General features: G+C 44.1%; 1 protein-coding gene across 2 annotated transcripts in view; it reads right to left on the bottom strand.

The window, feature by feature from the left end:
* Window positions 1-22,795, bottom strand: part of LOC142775011 (fatty acyl-CoA reductase 1-like) — a 23,110-nt gene extending 315 nt beyond the window's left edge. Inside the window, exons 1-12 of one of the 2 annotated variants that reach the window (XM_075876280.1) lie at window positions 22,615-22,795; window positions 21,715-21,877; window positions 20,949-21,062; window positions 12,323-12,498; window positions 10,913-10,985; window positions 7,488-7,594; window positions 6,007-6,181; window positions 4,652-4,696; window positions 4,397-4,515; window positions 2,963-3,202; window positions 122-251; window positions 1-37 (exon numbers count right to left, since the gene is read on the bottom strand). The exon at window positions 1-37 is cut by the window's left edge and continues 78 nt beyond it. In XM_075876280.1, the coding sequence (XP_075732395.1) occupies window positions 230-251; window positions 2,963-3,202; window positions 4,397-4,515; window positions 4,652-4,696; window positions 6,007-6,181; window positions 7,488-7,594; window positions 10,913-10,985; window positions 12,323-12,498; window positions 20,949-21,062; window positions 21,715-21,852 (1,209 nt within the window). In that variant the 5' untranslated portion in view covers window positions 21,853-21,877; window positions 22,615-22,795 and the 3' untranslated portion in view covers window positions 1-37; window positions 122-229. The remainder of the gene's footprint in view (window positions 38-121; window positions 252-2,962; window positions 3,203-4,396; window positions 4,516-4,651; window positions 4,697-6,006; window positions 6,182-7,487; window positions 7,595-10,912; window positions 10,986-12,322; window positions 12,499-20,948; window positions 21,063-21,714; window positions 21,878-22,614) is intronic. The other variant, XM_075876276.1, reaches the window with a different exon arrangement.
* Between the last annotated feature and the right edge of the window lie 987 nt (window positions 22,796-23,782).

The raw sequence follows: 23,782 nt of genomic DNA, 5'->3' as shown, positions 1-23,782 counted from the left end.
GACACCAATCAAGCTTGCGAACGTCCAGGTTGAAAAGCTGCATGAAAAACGATAGGGTGTAAAGGTGAAAACATCGATTGCGTCATCTCTTCAACGAAATGTGTTATCACTTGCCGAGCACCTGTTTGTCTGTTTGAGACAGGTCATTCATCAATCCCACGATGTTGTCCGATCGAAACAGCCAGCTGTTTGTGGTGTAAAAGCTCACGGCATCCATGCCTCTTATGACTTAGCGATACTGGTTAACAATACTGAAATGAAAAATAAACAAACTTGCTGTTTGTCCGGCCACCTTAAAAAAGAAAGTTTCTCAGTCTGCATAGTGTTTTGTCAGTTAGGGGTTCATGAGTTTTGTGTGCTTAATAATTTAATCTGGTTTATGTTAACCATATCTCTGCCAAAGCCGCAAAAAATGCAGTTCTCATATTGTTTGTATTCTGGTGACAGATAGAAAGAAAAATACAAATTCTTGAAGCAGTAATTCGATACTTTGCTCTATATTCAGTTTTCTAATTTATTTGTTAACAAGGTATCGCCTTCCTTGAAGGACACGAATTTACTGGCGCTATTTCTGAACAACGGTGCTATGTGTTTGTTTCACGTAAAGCACATAATCAAAATGACCTCAAGGTGCCCAGTGATAATCAAATCAGGTGCGATGGATAAATTGGGTTGGTTTTGGCAACAGATCACTTGCAAAATTTGGTGCTCCTGTAAGCCTAAGAGTGGCGTTTGGACGTAAACACGTCGTTGCTTACGAGAACTGAACTTAGGGCACGTTTGTGATGCTTTTTTGAGCAGCGAGCGTGAAAGGAAACGCAGGTAGTGCAGGTAGCATTTTGCACTATTCGCTAAGAAATGTCGTTTCTAACTGTTCCTACCACGTAAAAGGAGACGTATTTCTCGGACAACTCCTTGTCAATACCTGGGCGTCACCATTACACCATGACTATCCTCGTTTGGCCACGCCGCTGCTGCTTTGTTTGTGCAAAATATTCCAGAATATTAGGGTATTAACGCCAAAACCTTCGTCGTTCTCCCTACGACATTCGCGATCTGTCCTACCTAACTTTCGTCTGTCCGCATCTTGAATATGCTTAATATCCTTTGCTTCCTTTTCCCTCATTATCAAATTAAAATATTTGAAACAATTCAGAACGAGGCTAGCGTCACGATTCAAGAAACCACAGCAACCATTCCAGTGGGACCCAGTTTAATCTCAATCGTTCCCTCCAACCGTTATATGTTCGTTGTGAAGTGTGTGTCTTACGTCTATTTTATATATGTACACCTACAATAATAAAACATTTTCATTCCACTATGAACTTCACGTTGGGTATATAATCAGTTCAGCGTCGCAAGCGCTTTGCAAATCGCAAGTAGTTTGCATGTGGAATGGTCTTTACGGTGATATCGCTTCCTATAGTAACTCTTAGATGCTTCAGCTCAAACTAAAAAAAAAACAAAACAAATTAAACTCAGGTAGTGTGATACGTCCTCGTCTAATGTCGAAAAATATATTTGCAGCAAGGTCAGGAACTTTAAACTATAAAGGCCAAAATAAATCCACGATTGTTCGTGAGCAACGCACGTTTTTTTTTCACCATGAAGATTTATGTGTCTTTTGTCCATAACTTAAACACTTATGTCTTCTATTTGCCATCGACAATTGATAATATTTGAGCAAGTGATAATGAATGTCACCTATATATATATATATATATATATATATATATATATATATATATATATATATATATATATATATATAATGAAGAGATCTAACAGACAATAATGCCAAATTAGAAATAATGCCAAAAATTAACTGCTTGCTCACGGCAAGTTATTTTTTCACCCACTTTTCTTTCTTATTTACTTTACATTGATTCTAATAACTTCTCCTATACATTCCTTGGCATTATTGTCTGTTAGATCTCATTAATATTGCGTCAAAACATGGAAGAACGACGAGCCCTTGGGTATACACTTCTTTCCCTTATATATATATATATATATATATATATATATATATATTATTTAAGTAATTCAGACGTGTTATCTCAAGTATTGCAGAAGAAGCGGGCTAGTTGATTTGTCTGGGCTTGTTTGTGATTGATTGATTTGTGGGGTTTAACGTCCCAAAACCACCATATGATTATAAGAGACGCCGTAGTGGAGGGCTCCGGAAATTTTGACCACCTGGGGTTCTTTAACGTGCGCCCAAATCTGAGCACACGGGCGTGCAACATTTCCGCTTCTATCGGAAATGCAGCCGCCGCAGCCGGGAATCGAACCCGCGACCTGCGGGTCAGCAGCCGAGTACCTTAGCCACTAGGCCACCGCGGCGGGGCGGGCTTGTTTGTGTACCTTCTTATTTGTCCCGCTTGTTTGTGTTGCCAAGTTGTGATTAAGAGTGTTATCTGGTCCCGGCCAGTACGTGCATGGATTCATGGCACCAATTTCTCGACAATTCTGATATACTTGGCCGCAACCCGGCTAATGCGGACACTTCTCGAAGCGCACCAATCGCGAAGCACCGAAAATGTACGACGCAAAAGAACAAAGACGAAGTTCGCGGACAGCCGCGGCGTAATTTCGCAAAGGTATGAACTTCATAATCGTGTTTTTGGTGTGTGATAAGTGATAAGTGATCGGCTCACAGTACGTTTTGCACTGAGACTTGGGTTGTGTTTGGCCACGTTCACAATGTTAACTAAGTCACAAACAACAAAAAATTATGGCTTGCGCACTGTTTTCACGGGAAATAATTACTTGATTCACGTATTCTTCCCCAAAATGAAAGCGCATTGATGTAATAGGCATTTATTTATAGTTTTCCAGGTGATTTTGACAATTAGGTAATTGGGTAATTCACAAACTTTGGCCGGTATAATGAGATTCGACTTTAGGAGCTTTTACTGTAAGCAATTATGCATGGCCTATAGAGCTTTGCAGAACCAACCTTGCATTCTTTCCGATTAACCGCAAGGCGACGTCTCCAAGAAATGCCGGTACATAACACTGACAGTACAGAGCCAGCCGATAGAAGAATTTGCTGGTCGTCGTGATGACGCTGGGGGACCGACGAGCGTTCGGCAAAGGAAATTGCACCGTGACCCTCCTTACTTGTTCGATAACCTCGCCCCACGTGTGTGGTTGTAAAGCACTGCTAGTACAATTGTATACCTTCAGCTGCGTTGGCCTGCGATATATAAAAAAAGTTAGGATTATTTTCAGTCGTTTCTATAGACATTTAGAAAATAATACAAAGAAAAATACGCTGCTGACAGCCGCGTGCACACTGTAAACAGTGCTACCGGAGACAAACGAGGTAGCTTAGCGTAATACGGCCTCTTTTGAAAACTGTTACGAATTACACTTCGTCAATGAGTTGACCATATTTCATCGTCATCACCAACACTGGGGATATGCCCTCCAGGCCATACCAACACCTTCCCCCTCCACCAAGCTGAGCTAGTGCTCTCCCCTTTTCTCTACAGCTATTCAATATGGTGAGCTGCACATGTTGCCTTACATGCGCGTTGTGGGGAATCCGCAACATACGTTTAGTACTAAACGAATGATGTACTTTAGTAAATATGTGCGCATTGAGACGCTAGACTGTGTGCTTTGTACTTGCAATGGGCCTGTCAAGAAAGCTTGCTATGGTCTCTTATAAGATGGCTTGTTCAGCTTACTGTGTGACTGTGCTACGTGTTTTGTACAAGCCTGTAGATTTTTATTGGACAATTAACTGCTTATGCACTATCAGCCATATCCTGAGCTGTAGATAGAATAAACAGCTTGTGTGCATGTATGTTTCTGCGCTCCCAAGCAATTCAGCTGATTCCCCGACAAAGAGCATTGCAGTTCTCGAAATCTTGAGAGGGGAAACACATATTATGAAGTCTTGGTAGTCTTGGTTGCGACAGCGTTTAATTGAGGAAAGACCTTGCAAAACGAACGGGCAGAGCCGGTACACAGACGATGACGATGATGATGACCCAGAGTGGCAATGAGGACAAAGAGACAAGCGGATGATGGTGATTGTGATCATGCAGTGATGAGGACGACGTAAGTAACAAATGCCCACAATATAAACGATTTGCTGTGTCTTAATTCCCTAACTGCGATGCATATTCTTGCACGTTATGCCATGAGAAGCTTCAATTTCAGTTCAAGTTGACGGCCTTACAGCAAACACTTCATTTACGCTAACACATTAGATGCATGCGCATCTGCAATTACAATGTGACCGAGCACCGTAAAGACTAACGTAAAGGCTAGAGGCACACCTTAAGCAACTCGTATGAATGCCCCGATGTTAGAGGGAGCCTCTCTTACAACCGCCTCATATTTACAAACTAATGTTTCGCCCACGGGGCTTATAAGTTACCTTGTTGAGGCTACGTGCCAGGCAACGCAAATAAGCGTATTGGCCACGACGTCCACTGGGATGAGGTCTGCAATGCAGTTTTTAGAAAGTAACATCGTCCGCAGCAAGCCCATACCTATCTGGAAAAGTGTAGAAAAAAATGAGGTCACTCATCTCTCATGGACGAATTAAAAGTCATCTTACTCATAATTTATATAAGGCTAGCCTGCTTAAGAAGCATGGCTAGAAATCACAGATTGTTGCATTTCCACTCACCGACACGACGATACCCGTACAGGCATTGTAATTGTCGATCCAACCCTTGAAAAGAAAAGTAGATGACTTCGATTGCTACATTTAAAGAAAACAAATTTCAAGCAAACGCTTGATGCACTACTGAGATTTTCTTAAGCCTGCAATACAATCGAAGTGAGGGCTACAGGCCACGGCTAAACACAGCAAAGTAATATCTCACACTACAGCTCTAGATCAATATCTGCGACATTGTGGTAATAATACGACACTATATTCTTCATAAATAAGACGGAAATTTTTGCGAAGTTCTGAACATACCAGCGACTGAAACAACCAAGACAGTTCATTGAAGGAAGTTCAACCGTTTCGTAAATCATACAGCTCTGCTCTACCACAAAGCGCCAGAACGCTAAACAAGGACCTTTGCGAATGCAAAAGTACCCCTGGTGCTATTCTTTCACCATATCCAAGTCTTTTTGAAGGACTGCCTAGATGCCAGCTTAGAACACTCCGCAATATTCGATGCATGTTTCTGAATTGTGTGCTTGTACGAACAATGATTACTTCGCCTCGCGTCGAAAGGTATTTCGGTCATGTCGACCAATGCTATCAAGTGAACTTGAAACAAAAAGGGAAAGAAGGAAACACACAGGCTCTTCTCACCTGTGTGCTGCTCTTGGGCCTATTTGGAAGCATGCGTCTGTGCCTAGCGAGATCTCCCAGCAGTTACTACCCCCCCCCCCCCCTCCTCACTTGAGAAAATAGAGAGGCTGCCTTGCTCAGTTGCTTGGCCTTGGAGAGTTGAGGAGCCCTTGTGGCCAGGGTGCATGCTGCTGCTGAAGGCATAGGTGTCCCCGACTAGGAACTTCTTCTAGAGTGTGTACAGGGAAGGCACTTAAGGCCGCTTTTATCTCTTTCTTGTAAATAGTTTAAAGGAATGTTTTAGTGTAGAGAGTCGGCACTTAAGGCTGGCTCTATATCTATCTTGTAAAAAGTGTAAATAAATATTTTTAGAGGCAAAGTACCCTAGGGAGTGGGTCATTCCTTCCACCGTAGTAGTACGTATTTAGCCACCCCTAGTTTATGAATTGCTCAATAGATGGCGCTGTTTGTACATGTTCATGGAAATGATATCACTAGATGGCGTTCGTTCGTTTAGTGGGATGGTTCTAGATTTAGGACAGTCAGTCGGTCGGTCGGTCGGTCGGTCGGTCGGTAGGTCAGACGGACGGACGGATTGACTGACGGACAGATGGACGCTTCGCCCCACTCATCATCATTCACTCCATGGATATGCTGTATTTTTTTTCAACTCCAGCATTCTCCGTATGACTTAGCTGTGAAATCTGAAACCATACAGGATAACGGATTCTCACCGGACATGGTTCCCTCCACGAAGCAGTAACAATGGAGGGCCGCACGATAGCGAGAGGAAGCTCGCTCTGTTTCTCCAGCAGTAGAGACTCCGTGACGCACTTGGTCAAGACGTAATTGTTCGGCTGTCCGAACTGAAGATTTGTCACCGGGATCACTGTCTTTTCGTCTAAAGACCTATCACAGGAAAAGTAAAACATAATGATATGCGCGCAAGTATTTACCAGATCGCTTGTTTTTTCAACATTAGAAAAGTAAGATCATCTGTTTCGTATATCGACAACCCACAATTTTAAGCCACTGTTGGAACTATTATCCTATGTGCTTGGTCAGGCCACATTTCTTTCTCAACAATTTTTCTCTTTGTTTAAATGGTTGATGTTTCCTGTGTAGGTGGCAATTAATTAGCGCAATGTATCCGCATATGTGTAATATTATTAAAGAAAGCGAAAAAAACATAGCCTTCACAAGTACAATACTTTTGTGTAGCACAATCCAGAGAAGATATATCTTAATAACAATCAAAATGATTATGTAAAAATACTTGCATGTGAAGGCATTTTGAAAATAACATTTTATACTGTCACGCTCCTTTTTCTTTTCTACTTTATAGTTACAGTCCCATCGCAATGTAATTGCTGCCTCGCGCAAAGCGTGCCTGAATGACAGGTAGCAATCTAGATAATGTTACAACCTTCTGATCCGATTACTTATAAGCGGCTGCATTTCCGATGGAGGCGGAAATGTTGTAGGCCCATGTGCTCAGATTTGGGTGCACGTTAAAGAACCCCAGGTGGTCTAAATTTCCGGAGCCCTCCACTACGGCGTCTCTCATAATCATATAGTGGTTTTGGGACGTTAAACCCCACATATCAATCAATCAATCAATCAATCAATCAATCCGATTACTTATAAAACGCGAACGTTGCTGTTAATTCTGGAACATTTTCGGCCGTTAGCGATAACGCGGGAATCGTCGATAATACATGTAGAAAAGCCGACATGCTTGACCACTTGTCAGTTTTATCGACGACCGGCACTCGGTGCGCCGATATCAGTGTACAGCATCTATTGCTTGCTGTAACTTGAGTTTCTGTTTCGCGGCCACAAGTTCGGCCAAAAAAAAAAGTTGAAGACGCCAACTGTTCACCTTGATTGATTGATATGTGGGGTTTAACGTCCCAAAACCACCATATGATTATGAGAGACGCCGTAGTGGAGGGCTCCGGAAATTTCGACCACCTGGGGTTCTTTAACGTGCGCCCAAAGACTGTTCACCTTTTGCACGCCAGAATCACGTGACAATACCATTTAATATTTGAGTAACATGGTACTGCCGTCACGTTAACATATTTAACTGTATGAATTGCAAGTAACTGCTACCTTTAGTTAATATCTCTAGCCCAAGGAGCTACAACTTCCTGAACAACATAATTGATTAGATTCATGGCTGAATGATTGTATCGTTGTCAGCAAGACTTACTCAATGATTTGTATCAGCTGTTGGACGTCTATAGGTGCTCGGTACACGATTTCCTGCACGTCTTCTCTATTCCAATTACTGTACGCAGTTGACACGTGGACAAATGCCTGAAACAAACGAGGTGATGGTTTCCGGTGTCACAGGTTGTCATGTATTAGCCTCATGTAGTTTACAGTTAATCAAAACCGCAGCGTGACCAAGTGCTCTTAATCCTCATACGCATGCTCATCAGTAATGATTTGACATGTGGAGTTTAACGTCCGAAAACCGCCATATGATTACGCATGGCACCGTAGAGGAGGGCTTCGAAAATTTAGGCCACCTGGGGTTTTTTAACGTGCACCCAAATCTGAGCGTACGGGCCTACAGCGTTTTCGCCTCCATCGAAAATGGAGCCGCTGCGATGCCCATCAATGAATAAACTACAGGGATATCTGGGCTTTCTGACGTCGTCGTAAAGTCACCATGGGAAACGTAGGATCACGTGTGTCTAGTGATGTAGCAAACATTCGTTAGCTCTATGCTTATGTTACCGAGTATATTGCTTACTACAAACGAGAAAAATGCAAATAGTAAATGAAGATCATCAAAGCCCGAGACCTGGCATCTCAAATCCTGGCCGTCTAGAAGGCCCGCGTGAGAGCAGGCAGGTTTAACCTGACCGTCCCCGAGTGGGCTTAGCCAGGTGACGTCTAGTTAACTCGCGCCTATTGTGGACCAAACAAAGTCGTTTCACTCGTTCACTCACTTCCGCCTCAGTCGTACTAAGTCTAATGAAACCCATGTTCGCTTCCTTCGGTCAGGCTCATCATTATTTTTTGCACCCACTAGCGTCTGTCTTCCCTGTTTCTCCAAATTACTTAGCATATTTGTCCACGCACCCACTTTAATGCGTATTAAGAATGAGCGAATCAATTGATAAACCCGCTTACGGCGATTTAGAGGGCTGGAGGTGAGCAGAAGGGAAAATATCCGTTTTTAGGTCCGTCGATTACCACCATTTACGTAGTTGACATTGTCTTGGTAAGAATTTCCAATGCCGTACGTTTAATCTTTACCATAAGCATATACCACTGACGAGGGATCTAAATTATTTTCCATCAGCTGCAGGCAAGCTTATGACAGCTTTCTTCTGTACTCTGCGGCGCAGCAAATACAAGCTTTCCCCTACACCGTAAGAGCAATCGTGAATTATTAGTTGTATATTTGTATTAGCGCCCTAGATAACGTGACATTGAAAAACTACTCGTGGGAAACTGGAAAATGCTGCATGATTACATAGATGGCCACTATAAACTTAAAAAAAGTTTATGAACACTCTCGGCGAAATTGTGCTGTGGCCGTCACCATCGCCATCGCGGTTATGGTTATGTTCCGTATAAAGTCCTAACTGATAAATCTCCCGGGCATCATATGTTCTATTCACAGGTGAAAGCTTGTGAGGGGTGGGGGGGGGGGGGGGCTACTAACGCGGCTGAAGCAGAGGTGAAACGAGCCGACCGGTCTCCGTCGCAGCGAGGGCGCATTCGATAACGTCCCCCCCCACGTACGAAGGCTGTCGTCGATTGCTACTTGAGCAGAGAAAATGCCTCGCCCGTCGTGAAGAAGCATAACGGAACGCGGAATGGGGGAGGGGGAGGGCGTACGAGCAGCAACTGTGAACTTTGATCATGAGGGCGTGGTTGCACTCTCTGGCGCACGTGCTATCTCGGCAGGCATCAGCCGACGACTCGTATACATTTGCACGTGCTGTGCTCTCAACGCGAAGGGACTGTGAGAAACCTTTAGCTCTGCCTGCAGCGGTCATGGTCTCTTAGACTAGTGTTTTGTAGAGTTATGCGATATCAGATAAAAAAAAGTTAGTTGACAGCCTTACTTCATATAACATAACACTTTGCCTACTAAGGCATTCATAGCCTCGCCCTCGTGATGAAACTGTTTTTCTATTGTCGATTACGTGGCCACAAAAGTTTTCAAAAAATGGCTGCACGTGCATTAGTTCAATTTTTGAAGGAATCGAAAATTTCACAAGCATGCTAAAGTTTCATAAATATATTGTTCCCATTGTTATTATGAATCGCTATTCTTGGCGATGTATCTCTGGCATTTCACTGCGTCGCATTTGTTTGTATAAAAATAACTGTTGCTCTTGAAGTAAGGCGCTGAAGAGACAATTTGTATAAGTGCCTAATGATCTTTTGTGACATTTCGGCGAGCACTAACTTAATATAGGTACATTTACTTGCTGCTAATATTTGTGTTACGTGACCTGTCCTGTTGAATGGACGCTTATCGGAATTGGAGTACTGGAACTAAATGTGTGTGTTTATCCAAGTGCCTATTTTTACAGTTCTGTGCTTCTTCACTACTTTTCGACGGCAACCATTATGCAAGAGGAGCGGAGTAGACAGCCTCGCACGTTGCCACCAGCCCCCTCTATAATTAAAAAAACCGTCTCTAATATAAAGTTTTTGACAATCAGTGGCTTCAAACTGAATGGCAAGTCAATCAAAACGAAAGTGAAAGCACGCTGCTACGTATTTAATTAGGGCAGAAAGTATGCTCGACTGAGCCTCATGATGTCATGATGTGGTTGAACAAAATAATGGTAGTTGAGGGCTCGTTTGATGTTTGACACAACCATAATAAAACTAAGCAGTCAATGAGCAAAGGAAGTTATAGGGGATGCTATTTGTACTCTTTTGTCGCTAATGATGTAATTTTTATATAATTGTGAAAAAAAGCAAAGTTTACAAAATGATGACTTGCCACCAGCATGAGTCAGACCTTCAACGTTCTGATAACTGATAACTTGCCCGATGCTCTACTAATTGCTATATAACAATCATAATGTTGTTTTTATATAGTCCCGCCTCGTATACGCATGATACGGTGAATGCGTACGCGTATTATGCTCGGATGGACGATATATCCCCGTGAGCCTCAGCTATTTTGCGGGAGCTTCGCGTCGTTTACTCAGTCATCGCTTGCGGCAGCCATCAGAACAGCTGCTTGCTGTACCGCGCTGGCGTCATGCGTTTAATGGCATTCGCGCAAATACGCTAACGCTAGCAATGGAATGTTAACCAATGGATCAAGCAATATGGCACCCCCCAAGTTGCGCGTTGAGAAGGGCCTATATACACGCAGTCACAATGTTGGCATTTTAATACGAAACCAAATCTTCACCCAATTATCCTCGAGATTACTCGTGACTGGTTGTGTCTTGCTCATGAACGATCAACTCTAAAGACTAAAACGAACATTCGACATGCCGAGCAGCAAGTCTGACTCGAGACATTTAGGAAATATGTAGAAAAGGTGCCACTAAATTGACGAGATGCTGTGCGAAAATAGTAAACTAAATGAGACGAAGATGATGCGTCTTGAAAATGCAGATGTATACAATACAAATGGTAACTTACACAAAGGTTGGACATTCTATTACAGATCCCTACCATGTGCTGTGTTCCCACGACATTCAGCTGAGTAACTTGTCTGAAAAATATAAAAGTCACATAAGTGAGGTGCAGACTTCGGAGGTAGCAACTCGCACCGAGACTTCTTGGTCACACAAGAAACAGCCCTATAATTGGGCTCCTCATTAATATAATCAGGCATCTTTCGCATATAGTGTTTTTCTGTCACCCCTACTTATACATATACTCCTTTGCCTTATTGTAAGGTCTGAAATAGAAAAAAAAAATACTTGATACCTCTGTCATATCAACAGCTATAACATGAAAGTGAACTGCGTCTTCGCAGGAGTAGTTCATTGTTTGTTGTGCTTCGACGAACAACATCTCGCAGATTATCTATTTGTGTTTTGCAGCTATAGCGCCGTTTGACGGAGACGCACCCACACTGACGCCTAATGCTCATGACCGTGATTAACCCTTCCACATAAACCTGGGCGCAACATACGGGGAATTAAGTGCGAATACAGCATCACAAAGCCCTTAATAAACACTGGTATTCGATAGGCACTGATTCAAAACTTCATCGTTAGTCGAGAGAAACGCTAGAGTGTGTGTGCTCCCCAGTAAAAGGGTACCATATGCTTGTGCTCACGCTTATATCATACAGCGCTTTAAGAACACGACAGGCAGAGGTCGTAACTTGTGCCAAGTACTAGGGAAGGCGCTCCGCTTGCCTTTGGCGTGTCCCTCTCTATGAACCAAAGCACTCACTGCGCGACATTCACCCATCGACATTATCCACTTTCTGTGCCACTTATCGTGTGAGCTGTATTGTCAGTGCCATCACATTCGAAGTAAGACATGAAAACAGCAATGGTACACGTGGAAGCGGCACTACTCTAGCAGGAGGCGTCACACGCTAAAATGACGCGAAATTCTTAGCGCCACTACAATGATGCACCAAAAGTCTGTTGCGCCGATGCTACCAAAGCGCTCACTGACGTCTGTCAGCATGAGTCCCTAGTGGCGACAACACACCCGCCAATCAAGATCATTGCGAGAGGATGAAGGTGTGAGCGATACAAGGCGCGTTTGAGGCCTCGTGCATGTGCGTCGTCGGCGCAGATGGTTAGTGTCCGGCATCCATTGTCACGGACTGAGAGGTCATGGTTTATACTCCCATGCCACACAAATAAAATAAACTACATATCACCTGTTCGTGTGCATTTTAATCTCACTTTCGTCACGGAAATGATGTCAGTGAAGTTTTGGTGGACCCCAGTTTAAAACACTTTTGTGATAAATGTGGCTAATGTTGGGTTCGCTCTTCCTACAAACGCAGCGCCTACTGGAAGAAAAGAGTTACGCGAGTCCAAAATCACGCACTTTTTTCATATTAAATGATTGTTTACTCACCTGAGCGGGTCAAAAAATCTAAGTGTGGCTGCCAGGTGAAAGACCACAGACACTTCACTGATTATAGCGAACATGTCTGCTTTACTCAGTCCGAGGCCTGGGAGAGCCAGATCTCCTGGTATTACTGTTATTTTGCTTAGGGCCCCCGGTACTTCTCGTTGAAGTCGCTGAAGTATCTGAGGAAATAAGAACAAGGAAGAATTAAGCGCATGGCTACAAATCAAAACCTTTTTATTTTATTTGGGCTGCCACATTCTACTACGTTTATCAATGCGAAAGTGCTCTTCTGTGCTCTGTGCGTGTGCTCAGTCAACGGCGGTGCCAGCAACAATGTAAGAAGAACAAAGGGAAACTAGCTTCTCTTGCTGCAAACGTTTTTTTTTTCGAATAACTTGCAGATAACGACGGACTTACTTGTGTGCTTCCGTCACTTGTCTGCTGCAACCAAGCGCACTTTACACCTGTGAATGCTTTTGGTTGGTGCAATGTGATAGAGTTTATCATTACCTTACGAATTGTGAATTATTATGGGCCATATTATATGGAGATGGTATAATGTAGGAGTCAAATTAGAAAACTTGTTCTCGGACAACGAAATTATTCTTTTTAGTTGTTATGTCTTCCGTGCTGTCTCTTTGGAACCCGTCCCTTCTAAGCGTGCACTGAAATTTCATATGCCAGTGAGGTACGTGAACTACAAAACGTTACAGACGTCTTATATGGATGGGTTTCATATGGGTAGAGCCCCTGTTTAGAAGATCTGAATCTAAATACCTTGAATTATGGCTGTTGAAAAAAGTCACAGCTCTGCCGCAAAAGGCGAAGCAATGAACGCAATCGCAAAAAATTGGAAGGTCTCACGTAAAATGGCAAGCAGATCGAAACGTGCCCCGTGTTTCCCACGCACAAATCACGCATGAAACGTGCTCAAAGATAAAGATGGTCGTGAATAAGCGTCTCAGTTGTTACTTCGCTGTGTCTGAAAAGCGCGCCCTTTTCGCAAACGGAGACTGTTCAACGATTGCAGTGACCATTGTGCGCCCTGCAACTACAACAGAATTGGTACGGTGAAAACCAAAGACTAGCCCAGATGTACGATTGTCCCCACCGGGAGATAAGCACGCGCATTAGCGTCTACCCTGCTCCCTTTCCGCAGGGCACAGTACGTGTGGGATATGAGAGCACGTGCCGCCACGTCGTGACGATGTGGCGGGGCACGCTCATTGCGTCATCTTGCTGGTAATGCTGAAAACATGACAGTTCCCCCGAGATGCCTGTCACCAGCGGCAAGTGGTAGATATAAATAGCTTGCCGTTTGAACATTGGAAGACATGCTCCTTCGTGGCTCAATGGTTAACGACTCGCACTCACACTTCTGAGGTCCCACGTTCAATTACACAGCCGGAGCTTTTTTTCTTAATTATTTTTTTCTTTGTTGCATTGTCACACACACACACACACACAAACACACACACACACACACACACACACACACACACACATATATATATATATATATATATATATATATATATATATATATATATATATATATATATATATATATATATATATATATATATATATATAATATACGATGAGTGACGGCGACGCCAGCGGCAGAATTCAGTCGCAAGTGTCCATATAACTGCTATCGCAATAGACCTGACTGCTCTCGCTGCACAAGGGCGATATCCCACGTCACCCCATGGTCCGCTTCGGGGGAGATGGTGTAATTTTTCCGCTAGGTGAGTTGCAGGAAACCAGAGGGAAATGCGGTAAAAACAGTCGCTTTAAGAAGCTATAACATATTCGGTGATAAGTTGTCCAACTAGTAAAAAGATTCTTTAATTGCTGTTTGGGATTATGAAAGAGTGACCTTCTGAGCCGACCTAGGACAGCTGGACAACCACCCCTTGACGGAGAACAAAATCCTGGGGCCCTGGACTACCCGGTCTGCATCACGAGCTGCTCTGAAGGCGTCGCTGTAGTTCCTGCAAGCAACCGGACTGGAAGCAACCTGACAAATTATCACTGTCCACGACAACGTTTCTTCCTATAGTGCTCGCATAGTGCTCTAGTCACTTCATTTTTTTCCCTACTGTCAATAACTCATTTGTTTTACTCTTTTACGCCCATTTTCTCCTTCCGAAGCGTGGGGTAGCAAACCGGAGCCTTCTTGTTGTTAAACTGCCTGTCTTTCCTTTAGTCTCTCTCCCACCCTTTTGTTTTCTTTTCCCTCTCTTCCCTCTTTCTCGTCTTTCTTGTCCCCTTCCCTAATCCCCCAGTGTGGGGTGGCCAACCGAATGTCTTTCTGGTTAACCTCCCTGCCTTCTCCCTTTTGTTGCTTCCTCCTTTCCTTTCTCTCTCTCTCTCTCTCTCTCTCTCTAGTGCGACATATCCAGTTGGCAGGTTTGCGAAAGTGAAAATAAGCTTCGCCTAAGCACGCAACCTCAGTCTGGCACGTCCGCTGGAAACCCGGCCGACAATGACCAAAACTAAGAGGACATTTAGGGAGAAACAAAAGTACAGGGAGCAGGCCGGAACATCGTTTTGAGTGCGCGAGCAGTATCAAAGCTCAAGGTCACTTTACCGGTTTCAGCGCATGTGACAGTATACGCAGTGCATATTACCCTCAAGTGGCGAAAGCGTGACAACTGCTATAAAGCGTACTAATCGAGAATCGGGCAATAAATGTGTACGGGAACTGCCGCTGTACAGCTTCGTAAAGAAAAGCGATACAATATGTCTTGTTTACATTGCAGTTTCAGCTGTGAATGAAGTTTCGCACAACTTTTGTTTGCTGCGCAACAACTTGCAGCAAAGTCAAAGTTTTTAGAGACAAATAGGATGTGCCGGAGAGTCAATTATTGAAGGCTGACTTGCTGGTCGATGAAAAGTTCCCAAAATTAGATTACTGTGACTGTGAACACGACAGCGAAGTAGTCATCAAACATTCACAGTGGTGGTGGTGAAAAACATTTATTTACAAAAGAGAGGTGTAGGACCTCTGTAGAGGCCCCTACAGACTAGGTGGAGTCTCTATTCCGGGACCCCATTGGTTAAAGCCGCCGTCTTGGCTCTCTGGACCAAGGCCTGCTGGGCCTGAAGGTCTGAGCAGCCGAGCAGGGCCGCCTCCCAGTCCTCTCGCCTAGGGTTTGGGTTAGGAGTAATGGCTGCGTTAGCTTGGCAGGCCCACACCATGTGGTAGGTGTCTGCCACCTCCCCACAGTGCTGGCACTGTCCTGTGACCGTAGGGTCGAAATGTTTGACTATGGCAGGACATAGCAATGTATTCGTCTGGAGGCGAAGCAAAATGCGCTCCTCTGCTTTCTTCAACCCCCGTGCGGGGGGAGGGTAGCGGCGATGACTTTCCCGATAATAATAAAGAATTTCCTTATATCGGAGGAGAGGGTAACCCTCCTCATCGGTCTCCATCGGCATTGACGAAGGTAGCCCGGAAATGAGCGCTCGGGCAGCCGCATCTGCAGCCTCATTTCCCCGCAATCCCTGATGGCCCGGTGTCCATATAATGCGTTTCGGATGAGGGTCCGTGTCTCTTATGCAGTTGCGCAGTATTGTCTCGGCTAACGGTGATATGTACCCGGCTGTATAATTACGACACGCTCGGCGCGAATCCGTGATAATATACCGGGAATTACTGTGAGAGGCCGCAAGGGCAATGGCGACCTCCTCAGCCTGTGTTACAGAATACGCCCTAAAGGTTAGCCCATCCACCTGTGTGCCCTCGTGAATAGCAGCCGCCGTGTACCACCCCTTGGAGGTGGGGCCAGCAACGTCCACGTAGTACACACCTGGCTTCTGTCCAAATTGTCGTTCCAGCGCCCGAGCGCGTGCGTCACGTCGCGCTGTGTGTTCATCTCTGTCCATTTTAGTGGGTAGAGGTCGGACCAGAAGGGCTGTGCGCCACAGTTCTGGCACTTTGACCCGTTCCTGTTGTTCGAAATCATGTCTTATGTGCAGACGTGCAAGCAGGCGTTGGCCAGAGTTGGTTTGGGCTAGCCGTGTGTACTGGTTTAAAAGATGGGCTTCCTTCAGCTCTTGGTATGAATTAATCACACCCAATGCCTTGAGACGGCTGTTGGATGTAGAGATCGGAAGATCAAGAGCCCGCTTTATTGTCTTTTTAATGATTGCCTCGATTCGTTCTTCCTCATGTTTGCGGAGGGAGAGGTAAGGGACGGAGTACATGACCCTGCTGGTGACAAAAGCGTGCGCTAGCCGCAACGCATCTGTGCACCGAAGTCCCCCCCTCTTGTTGGAGACCCTGCGGATCATGCGACCCACCTGGTCTCCTATCTTCCTTAATTTCGTCAATGTTGTGTCAATCCGGAGCTGCTGGTGAATGTATAGGCCCAGGACCCTGATCTCCTCCGCTCGTCTGATTGGGCCCGCAGGAAGAGTGATGGAGATATCTGTGTTGTCTTTAGGCATGCCTCTAATGTGAAGGAATTCGGATTTGTTGGGTGCGCATTCGAGTCCGCAACGCGCCGCGTAGGTGTGTACAATTTCGGCAGCCTGTTGCAGACTGGTCTCAATGGCACCTAAGTTCCCTTGAGTTGCCCATACCGTAATGTCATCGGCATAGAGGGCATGATGAATGCCCTCTATGGCCGCCAGCTGACGTGGCAGGTGCATCATTGCGACGTTAAATAGAATGGGGGAGAGAACAGCCCCTTGCGGTGTCCCTCTGGTACCCATTTGATACGGCCCGAATTCGGAGTCTTCAATGCGGAGCAGGGCGGCTCTGTCCGATAAAAAGTCCTTGACGTAATTAAATGTGTTCTGACCACAGTTAGTGAGGCTTAGGTGTTCGAGTATGACGCTGTGTTTAACATTGTCAAAGGCCCCCTTCAGATCTAAGGCGAGGATGACCCTGTCGTTATGTTTCATCGCCACCGGTTGGATGACCTCTCGGTGTAGTTGCAGGAGTACATCCTGTGCCGATTTGTGAGGACGGAATCCGAACATGGTAGGGGCGAAAGCCCCTTTCTGTTCAAGATATTCCGAAAGTCTGTCCCGCACCATCGTCTCCATCAACTTGCCAACGCAAGACGTTAGAGAGATGGGGCGAAGGTTGTCTATGTTTACTGGCTTCCCCGGTTTGGGAATGAATGTGACCAGTGATGTCTTCCACTCTGAAGGGACCGATATCCGACCACTCCAGATGGCGTTGATGTATTCCAAGAGGTGTGCCAGCGCAGGATCGGCCAAATTTGCCAGCGTCTTGACCGTGATTTTATCCTTACCAGGGGCTGTTCCTCTACGCATTTTAGCCATTGCCGCCTTCATATCATGTAGAAGAAAAGGGGCATCTAGGGTCTCGTTTTCTTTTCACAGTGGGGTAGCAGAATTATTTGCTAAAAAAGTCATGTCCACGCCTGAAGACAAAAAAAAAAAAAAAAAAAAGACGGAGAAGACAAGTACAGAAAGCGGAAAGGCGACGCGCTTGCCAATAGATAAATGTGTGAGTGCTTGGAACAAAGAAAGTGCAAAAGCAAAATCAAGTGTCTACGCTTGTCCATTCTTTGAAGCGTCCACAGTTTTTTTAATGCATAAGAACCTTTGGGAATAAAATGGCAAGAATTGTTATAAACAGAAGGCCATTCACTATCGAGATCGCATAAGTAAAGGTCGGCTTACTGTTGACACGTCACGCGAGAAGAGTACAGGCCTTGGACGTACCAGCGAGCAAAAATTAAATATAGAGTAAGCAGAAAGTAACGCTTATGGAAAGCCTATACCGCCAATCGACTCAAGAAGCTCGTCGATCTGGGGCAGCTCAGCACGCCCGGACATCCTCGATAAATTATACTTTGCCGCGCGGGTCCTTCACTTGAGAGCTGTGTGAGCCGCCTCTGTTTCAATATTTCCAGAATAAGTTCTGAGAAAATAAGGCAGCTGCCTGTGCAGTGATCCCGCCCTAAACTATTTATTGAAGTCCTATATAGGAAACACGTGCACTCGGCCGAGCTTCTGAGCACAAATAAAGCAGCAACTTGACTGCAGAACTCTGCGACGTATACTGACAGATGATTCGTTGGTTTTGCGGGGTTTAACATTCATAAGTGTCTCGGACTGCGAGATACGTCATAGTCAAAGAATCCGGTTAATATCGGTCACACGGTTGTTTTTTTTTTTAACGCAATGCTCTTGGAGTGCCGTCACATCACTCGTTGGTTCGCAAGACAGTTAAATCGCCTTTTGTGCAATACTCATGACTACGGGCCTGTTTGAAGGCCTTTGGCTTGTGCATAGATTTTCCTAGAATTAACAAGAGCGAAATATGGCACTGCGGTCGTTCAGCCACCATAGGAATGATGGGTAGTACAGAGATTTACGTGTAGTTGTCTTCGTACTTGCGGGTTTTGAACTTTGTGGCTTTGTTTATTATTCTGTTTTGGTTTTGTTTCGAGGTAAAAAAAAAGCAGACCGTCGTGAACTTCGTGAGGCGATTTGAGTTGATGGATCTAAAAAAGTGAAGGTGGTTAGTATAACTGCTTAACCTTTGCTAATCTTCGTCTTGTGGCTAAGTAGATTCAGGCCACATGGAGCCAAATGGAGCCGAAAGAACTAAGACTTAACACATCCGTGTACTATCCATCGTTTCCATGCTGGCCGAAGCGCTGTGCGTTGCTACTCCCGTAGACACCAGCGCCAGAGTTCCCTCCAGTGTACAGTGTAACTAACACATAAGCGTCGACGCATTTATTGCTCATTTCATTCTTCCATCTTCTCTTAGCTCGTCCTTTTCTTCCCCTTCCCCATTTCTTCAGCGTAATATATCCAACTGTACATGTTTCCGGTAAACCTGCCTGCCATCTTCTTTTGTTCCCTTCCTTCCTTCGTTCGTTGATATCACACACTACACATGCCTCAAGCATTTCGCCTATAGATCAAAATGTCACCACTGCATAGTATCAAACGTTCTAATTTCAGAACAATGCCAACCACTTGGTCACCGTGGTTGCCCGAGGCAGATAAACTTTAAGGCTACTTCATGTTCCACGAAGGTGAAGAGAAGAGAAGGTTCACGAACTGCAGTACGACAGCATCGAGTGCAACTACAAAAACGAAACAAAGGCTAGCAATGGCATGAAGCCAACATGAATCCAAAGGAAAGTACCAAAATACTATACATATATATCAGTCCGCTACCCCTCTGTCAACGTCAACATGCTTCAGAATAGCATTTGGTTGAAGCAGCAGATAATGAATCATTCGCGCTATCGTTGCAGACCTATTCGAGTTGTTGCAGACCGATTCGACATCTTATTAAGCCTCATTGGTTAACCTTCAGCTGGTTGTGACCTTAACAGGAAAGCCTGGTTCTCGTCCTCATCGATTGATTACAATCCCACAAGTTATCGCTGACTGTGGTAATTGTCTGTTCCTAGCCCATTTTTTCGGTCTCGTTCTCGTCTTCAGTCTTGCTCTGCTCAAGCCACGAGCGACCCTGTTATGTGGCGTAAGTGTCTTTTATTTAATTCTGTCTGACTTTTAGTAGATAATAGGCAGTTATAGTTGACCAATAACGTGATTGTGGAGGCTAAGGTAATGGCGTTACCGCGCAGTAAACGTTCCTTGCGGACAGCGTCCTATAGTTTAACGAGATAGTGTTTACCTGTTTTACGTGCCCCAGATGGGACGGTGGCCCCACCTATCGGGTGATTAATAAGTTAAAGAACAGTGAAAAGCTAAAGAAAACCAGAATGTTTGCCTATGCCACTGCGCAAATCATTGTTACAAGTTTATTTTAGTAATAACAAAAGTACATAAATATGAACCAAGCACCTAACGCGAGAACACTTATGTTGCCGATTTGTTTGCATCGATCTTGTAGTTAGGCCTAGACGTGTTCGAAATGGGAAGCTATCTCTAAAACTACGCCAATTAACTTATCCGTAATACTAGATCATCGAAGCTAACTGAAGGCAAGCGAAGCCCCTTCAAACAGTCGTTCGCTTGGAACAAAGTGAATCTTTCAACAACTACACCAAAATTACTTCGAACAACATGGCGTTCGAGAGCGCCGCTATGTTGTACGTACACTACGTGCACCAACGCTTCTACGGTAACGTTAAATCTGAAAAATAGCGTGGGTACGGCAAGTGGTATCAGCGCACGCGCACTTCGATCCCGCTATTACGGTACGCCCGGTATCCCGGTAAGCCCGGTATACTATAACTGTCTAATGTAGCGTAGACGTTTCGTGAGCAAGCAAGCTTACCATTACGTCTTCACGGCAAGCCTTTCCGATGTTTTCTAACCAAATGGGAAGTTTCTACAATTCGATATGAAATGGTGCTACTGACACTGCTTTCAGTTTACATTACTTCATGCAACGATAGTGTTTTATAGATAGCGTTAAATAAACGTTGTGTGGAATGTCCGGAAAAGATAAGAAAAATATATCTGTTCTCATCCGACTGCAACAATATTTGGCATGCCACTAGTTCTGTATCACTTCGCAGCCGGCATTATTTTTTTTTATTTCTAGCTCTGCGTTTTTACGCATTTCTTACAGGATTACACGCGTTGAGATTCTGTTCTGATAACAATATAGTATTAACCTTATGTTCAATTTCCAGCGGAAAGATTTTACCTCACACTTGAACATTTCCTCCACTCTCGCGTTTGGTTCCACGCCATGCTTGCTCCGCACCAGAAGGTATGCCCTTTTTACAGGGCAACATCGTAGCACCTTTTCAAGCAGAACCTGGAATGCAGTTATAAATATGAATGATTGTTTTCTAACTGATAGCGTTGCGGCTTTTCATAAGTAAGGCACTCAAGTTCAGTGATAAACAGATTTCAATTAGATAAACACCGGGGAAAGCAGGTGGAATTTCGTTATACATTTGCAGCACACTTCCTCACCCTGCTATAGATCCCGCGTGGCATGTTCTAACTACCGAGTCGTTTGTTATGTTTTTTTTCACGGGGAGAGAGGGAAATTGACAACAATATTCAGGCAGGCTGTAGCTAGTGGTGCGTGCGCTTTCCTCCTTTCCACCGAGGTGAAAGTAGGAGACATTACAAGAGAAAAGGCAGAGTTGTAATCACACGCACATTTGAATGTCTTCAAGTGCACATGGTCTGAGAAGCTTGCCACCTTTAAACAACTCCACTCTAACATCTCTAATCTATGCATCTGCAGAAACGATTACGTGAACCAAATTGTACATTATATGCTATCTGTATTACATGCTTTATAATGTGCCTTTAAAAACATCCATATATATGATGCAGTCATTCATTTTACTTGTATGAGAAAGTGTTCTGATATAGAACATATGTCTGGTCAATATACCAGTTAGTGAACAGAAGTGACATCTTTTGCAGCGTTGGGACGCGAGAAACTGCATCACCTTCCCAACGAAACCGGTGCCTCCGGTGATGAGTACCGTGCGATCCTTGTAGAAACGTGCGATCTCTGATCCAGCATCGAATTGGATTTCAGCGGTGGGTGGCGTAATTTCTCGCAAACGGGTTTCATTCGTCGTCATGACACTTTTTTTTCCCAGTGGGCCCCTGCGTACAGTGAACAAATATTTCCTCCTGTCTAATCGCATATTTTTTTTTTTCATTCAACCACGCACAGGCATTTTCGCCCTGATTTGCACATGTTATCAAAATCGGATGAATTCAACGTAGTACAACCTATTTATTGAACTGATCATAGGTTTTGTTCAAGAGTAGCGCCAACGCGTTTATTTTTCACGTGTAAATAAATATCGCTGTGAGCCTTTTATGAACTGGATTCAAGAATTAGAAGAGGCAATAGAACGAAATACCGGAATGTTAAGTAGTTATCAAAGCGGCTGGCTATTCTGGGCTACGAACAGAACGCAAATAAAACAAAATAATGTAGTACATCATAATTCAAATATGCAAGGAGTTAGCCATGTAAGCATCGGAGAGAAATATGAAGTGTTGCAGCAACATTTCAAGTACACAAATGGTATTTATCATGACAAGCCAGTAGAAGAAATATTACGTAGATGTCATTGCAAGTATCACAGAAGAGCGACTTATATTTCCCCCTATAACCGGTGCCTTATTACACCCTGCCTAATTTTGTAAAGACATATCGGCAAGCGCAAGATGATCCGCTTTTGGTTAGTTCGCTTCAATTTCGATCACTGCAATATATGTTTCCATGTCACATGTCAACACCATTTTTAACGAGAAGAAAGTGTAATAAAATAGCTGAAGCCATTTCCCCCATTCGCCTATCTAACTATACTATAACGCATCTGAAAGCTCACCTTGACTCAGTTGTTTTCACTCAGTCCACACGCTGGACAGAGACCATGAAAGCACGTGAAGTTCCATACAAAACACGCTGCGCATTTGTTACTTCTTTTAAGCGCGATCTTTCGCAGAAGCACTCGAGCATGCAGTTAAAATAGTCGTCCACAAAATTCGAACCTTACAGGCAACCTTCTCTGGCTGACAGAAATGCAGAGATAGTCTCGTTGTTCTTTTGGAGCCACGATATATAACCTCTACATCACGGGCACTAAATTTATGATGACCTTTCCTCCAACGGGCTTGATTTATTTCCCTGCTCTGAAGTTCCACGCGGATGCTAGGTGAATGAACCAGTTGTACGTTTGAAGGGGTGCAAGAAAGAAGAACGATATATTCGGATTATTAGGTTGATCATCTTGATCAACATACTTTATTTCCACTGCAGGATCAAAGCATATCGCTATGATCTCTAGTATATCCTTGTGCGAGCAGACTCCATTTGATAGCTGCAAACTTCACAATATCGATAATCTTCGTCAGCACCTGGAGTAGCATGTCAGGCAAAAAGCCAGGCTATCGTCTCCAACTTTCTATTAAACCATTGATTTCTCTTAATTTCCTCACGCTGTCTAACTCGTTGCAGTGCTCAGCTGATTCCCAGCCTACCGAAGGTCGTGGAACTGAATTGGAGCTGCGGCAGCTGCGTTTCAATATAGTCAAATTACTAGAAACCTGTGTGCTTATTCTTAGGTACACATGAAAGAACCCTGGGTAGTCGAAGTTTTCTGAGCCCTCCACTATATCCCCAGCCATAATCATATTGTTTTCGGACGTAAAACGTTAACAAATATATTATCCGATAATAACCACGCCGTGGCCTTTTATAATTCCAGGTAATTAGGTTACTGTCATACAATAACAGGAACTCTTCACTTCGAAACAGGAGGCTTGAGTCATTGAAATCACAGACAAACAGGAAATAAAAGTAGTGATGTCAGCTCAAAGTGCTGCGCTATATGGCCGTCAGGTCAAAAAGTTGCACTGTGTTCTGCGAGGGCCTTTATGATTCTTATTCGTAAGAAAATTAGGTACATGGTGTTTCAGAATAGGCATAGACTTAACATGTAACATTGGAGGAAATTTTGTTAAGCCACAAGGGGTACAACAGGCACAAAACATTGT

The sequence above is a fragment of the Rhipicephalus microplus genome, chromosome 2, assembly GCF_043290135.1.
Source record: "Rhipicephalus microplus isolate Deutch F79 chromosome 2, USDA_Rmic, whole genome shotgun sequence".
Classification (NCBI taxonomy): domain Eukaryota; kingdom Metazoa; phylum Arthropoda; class Arachnida; order Ixodida; family Ixodidae; genus Rhipicephalus; species Rhipicephalus microplus.
This window is presented reverse-complemented; position numbering and strand designations above follow the sequence as displayed.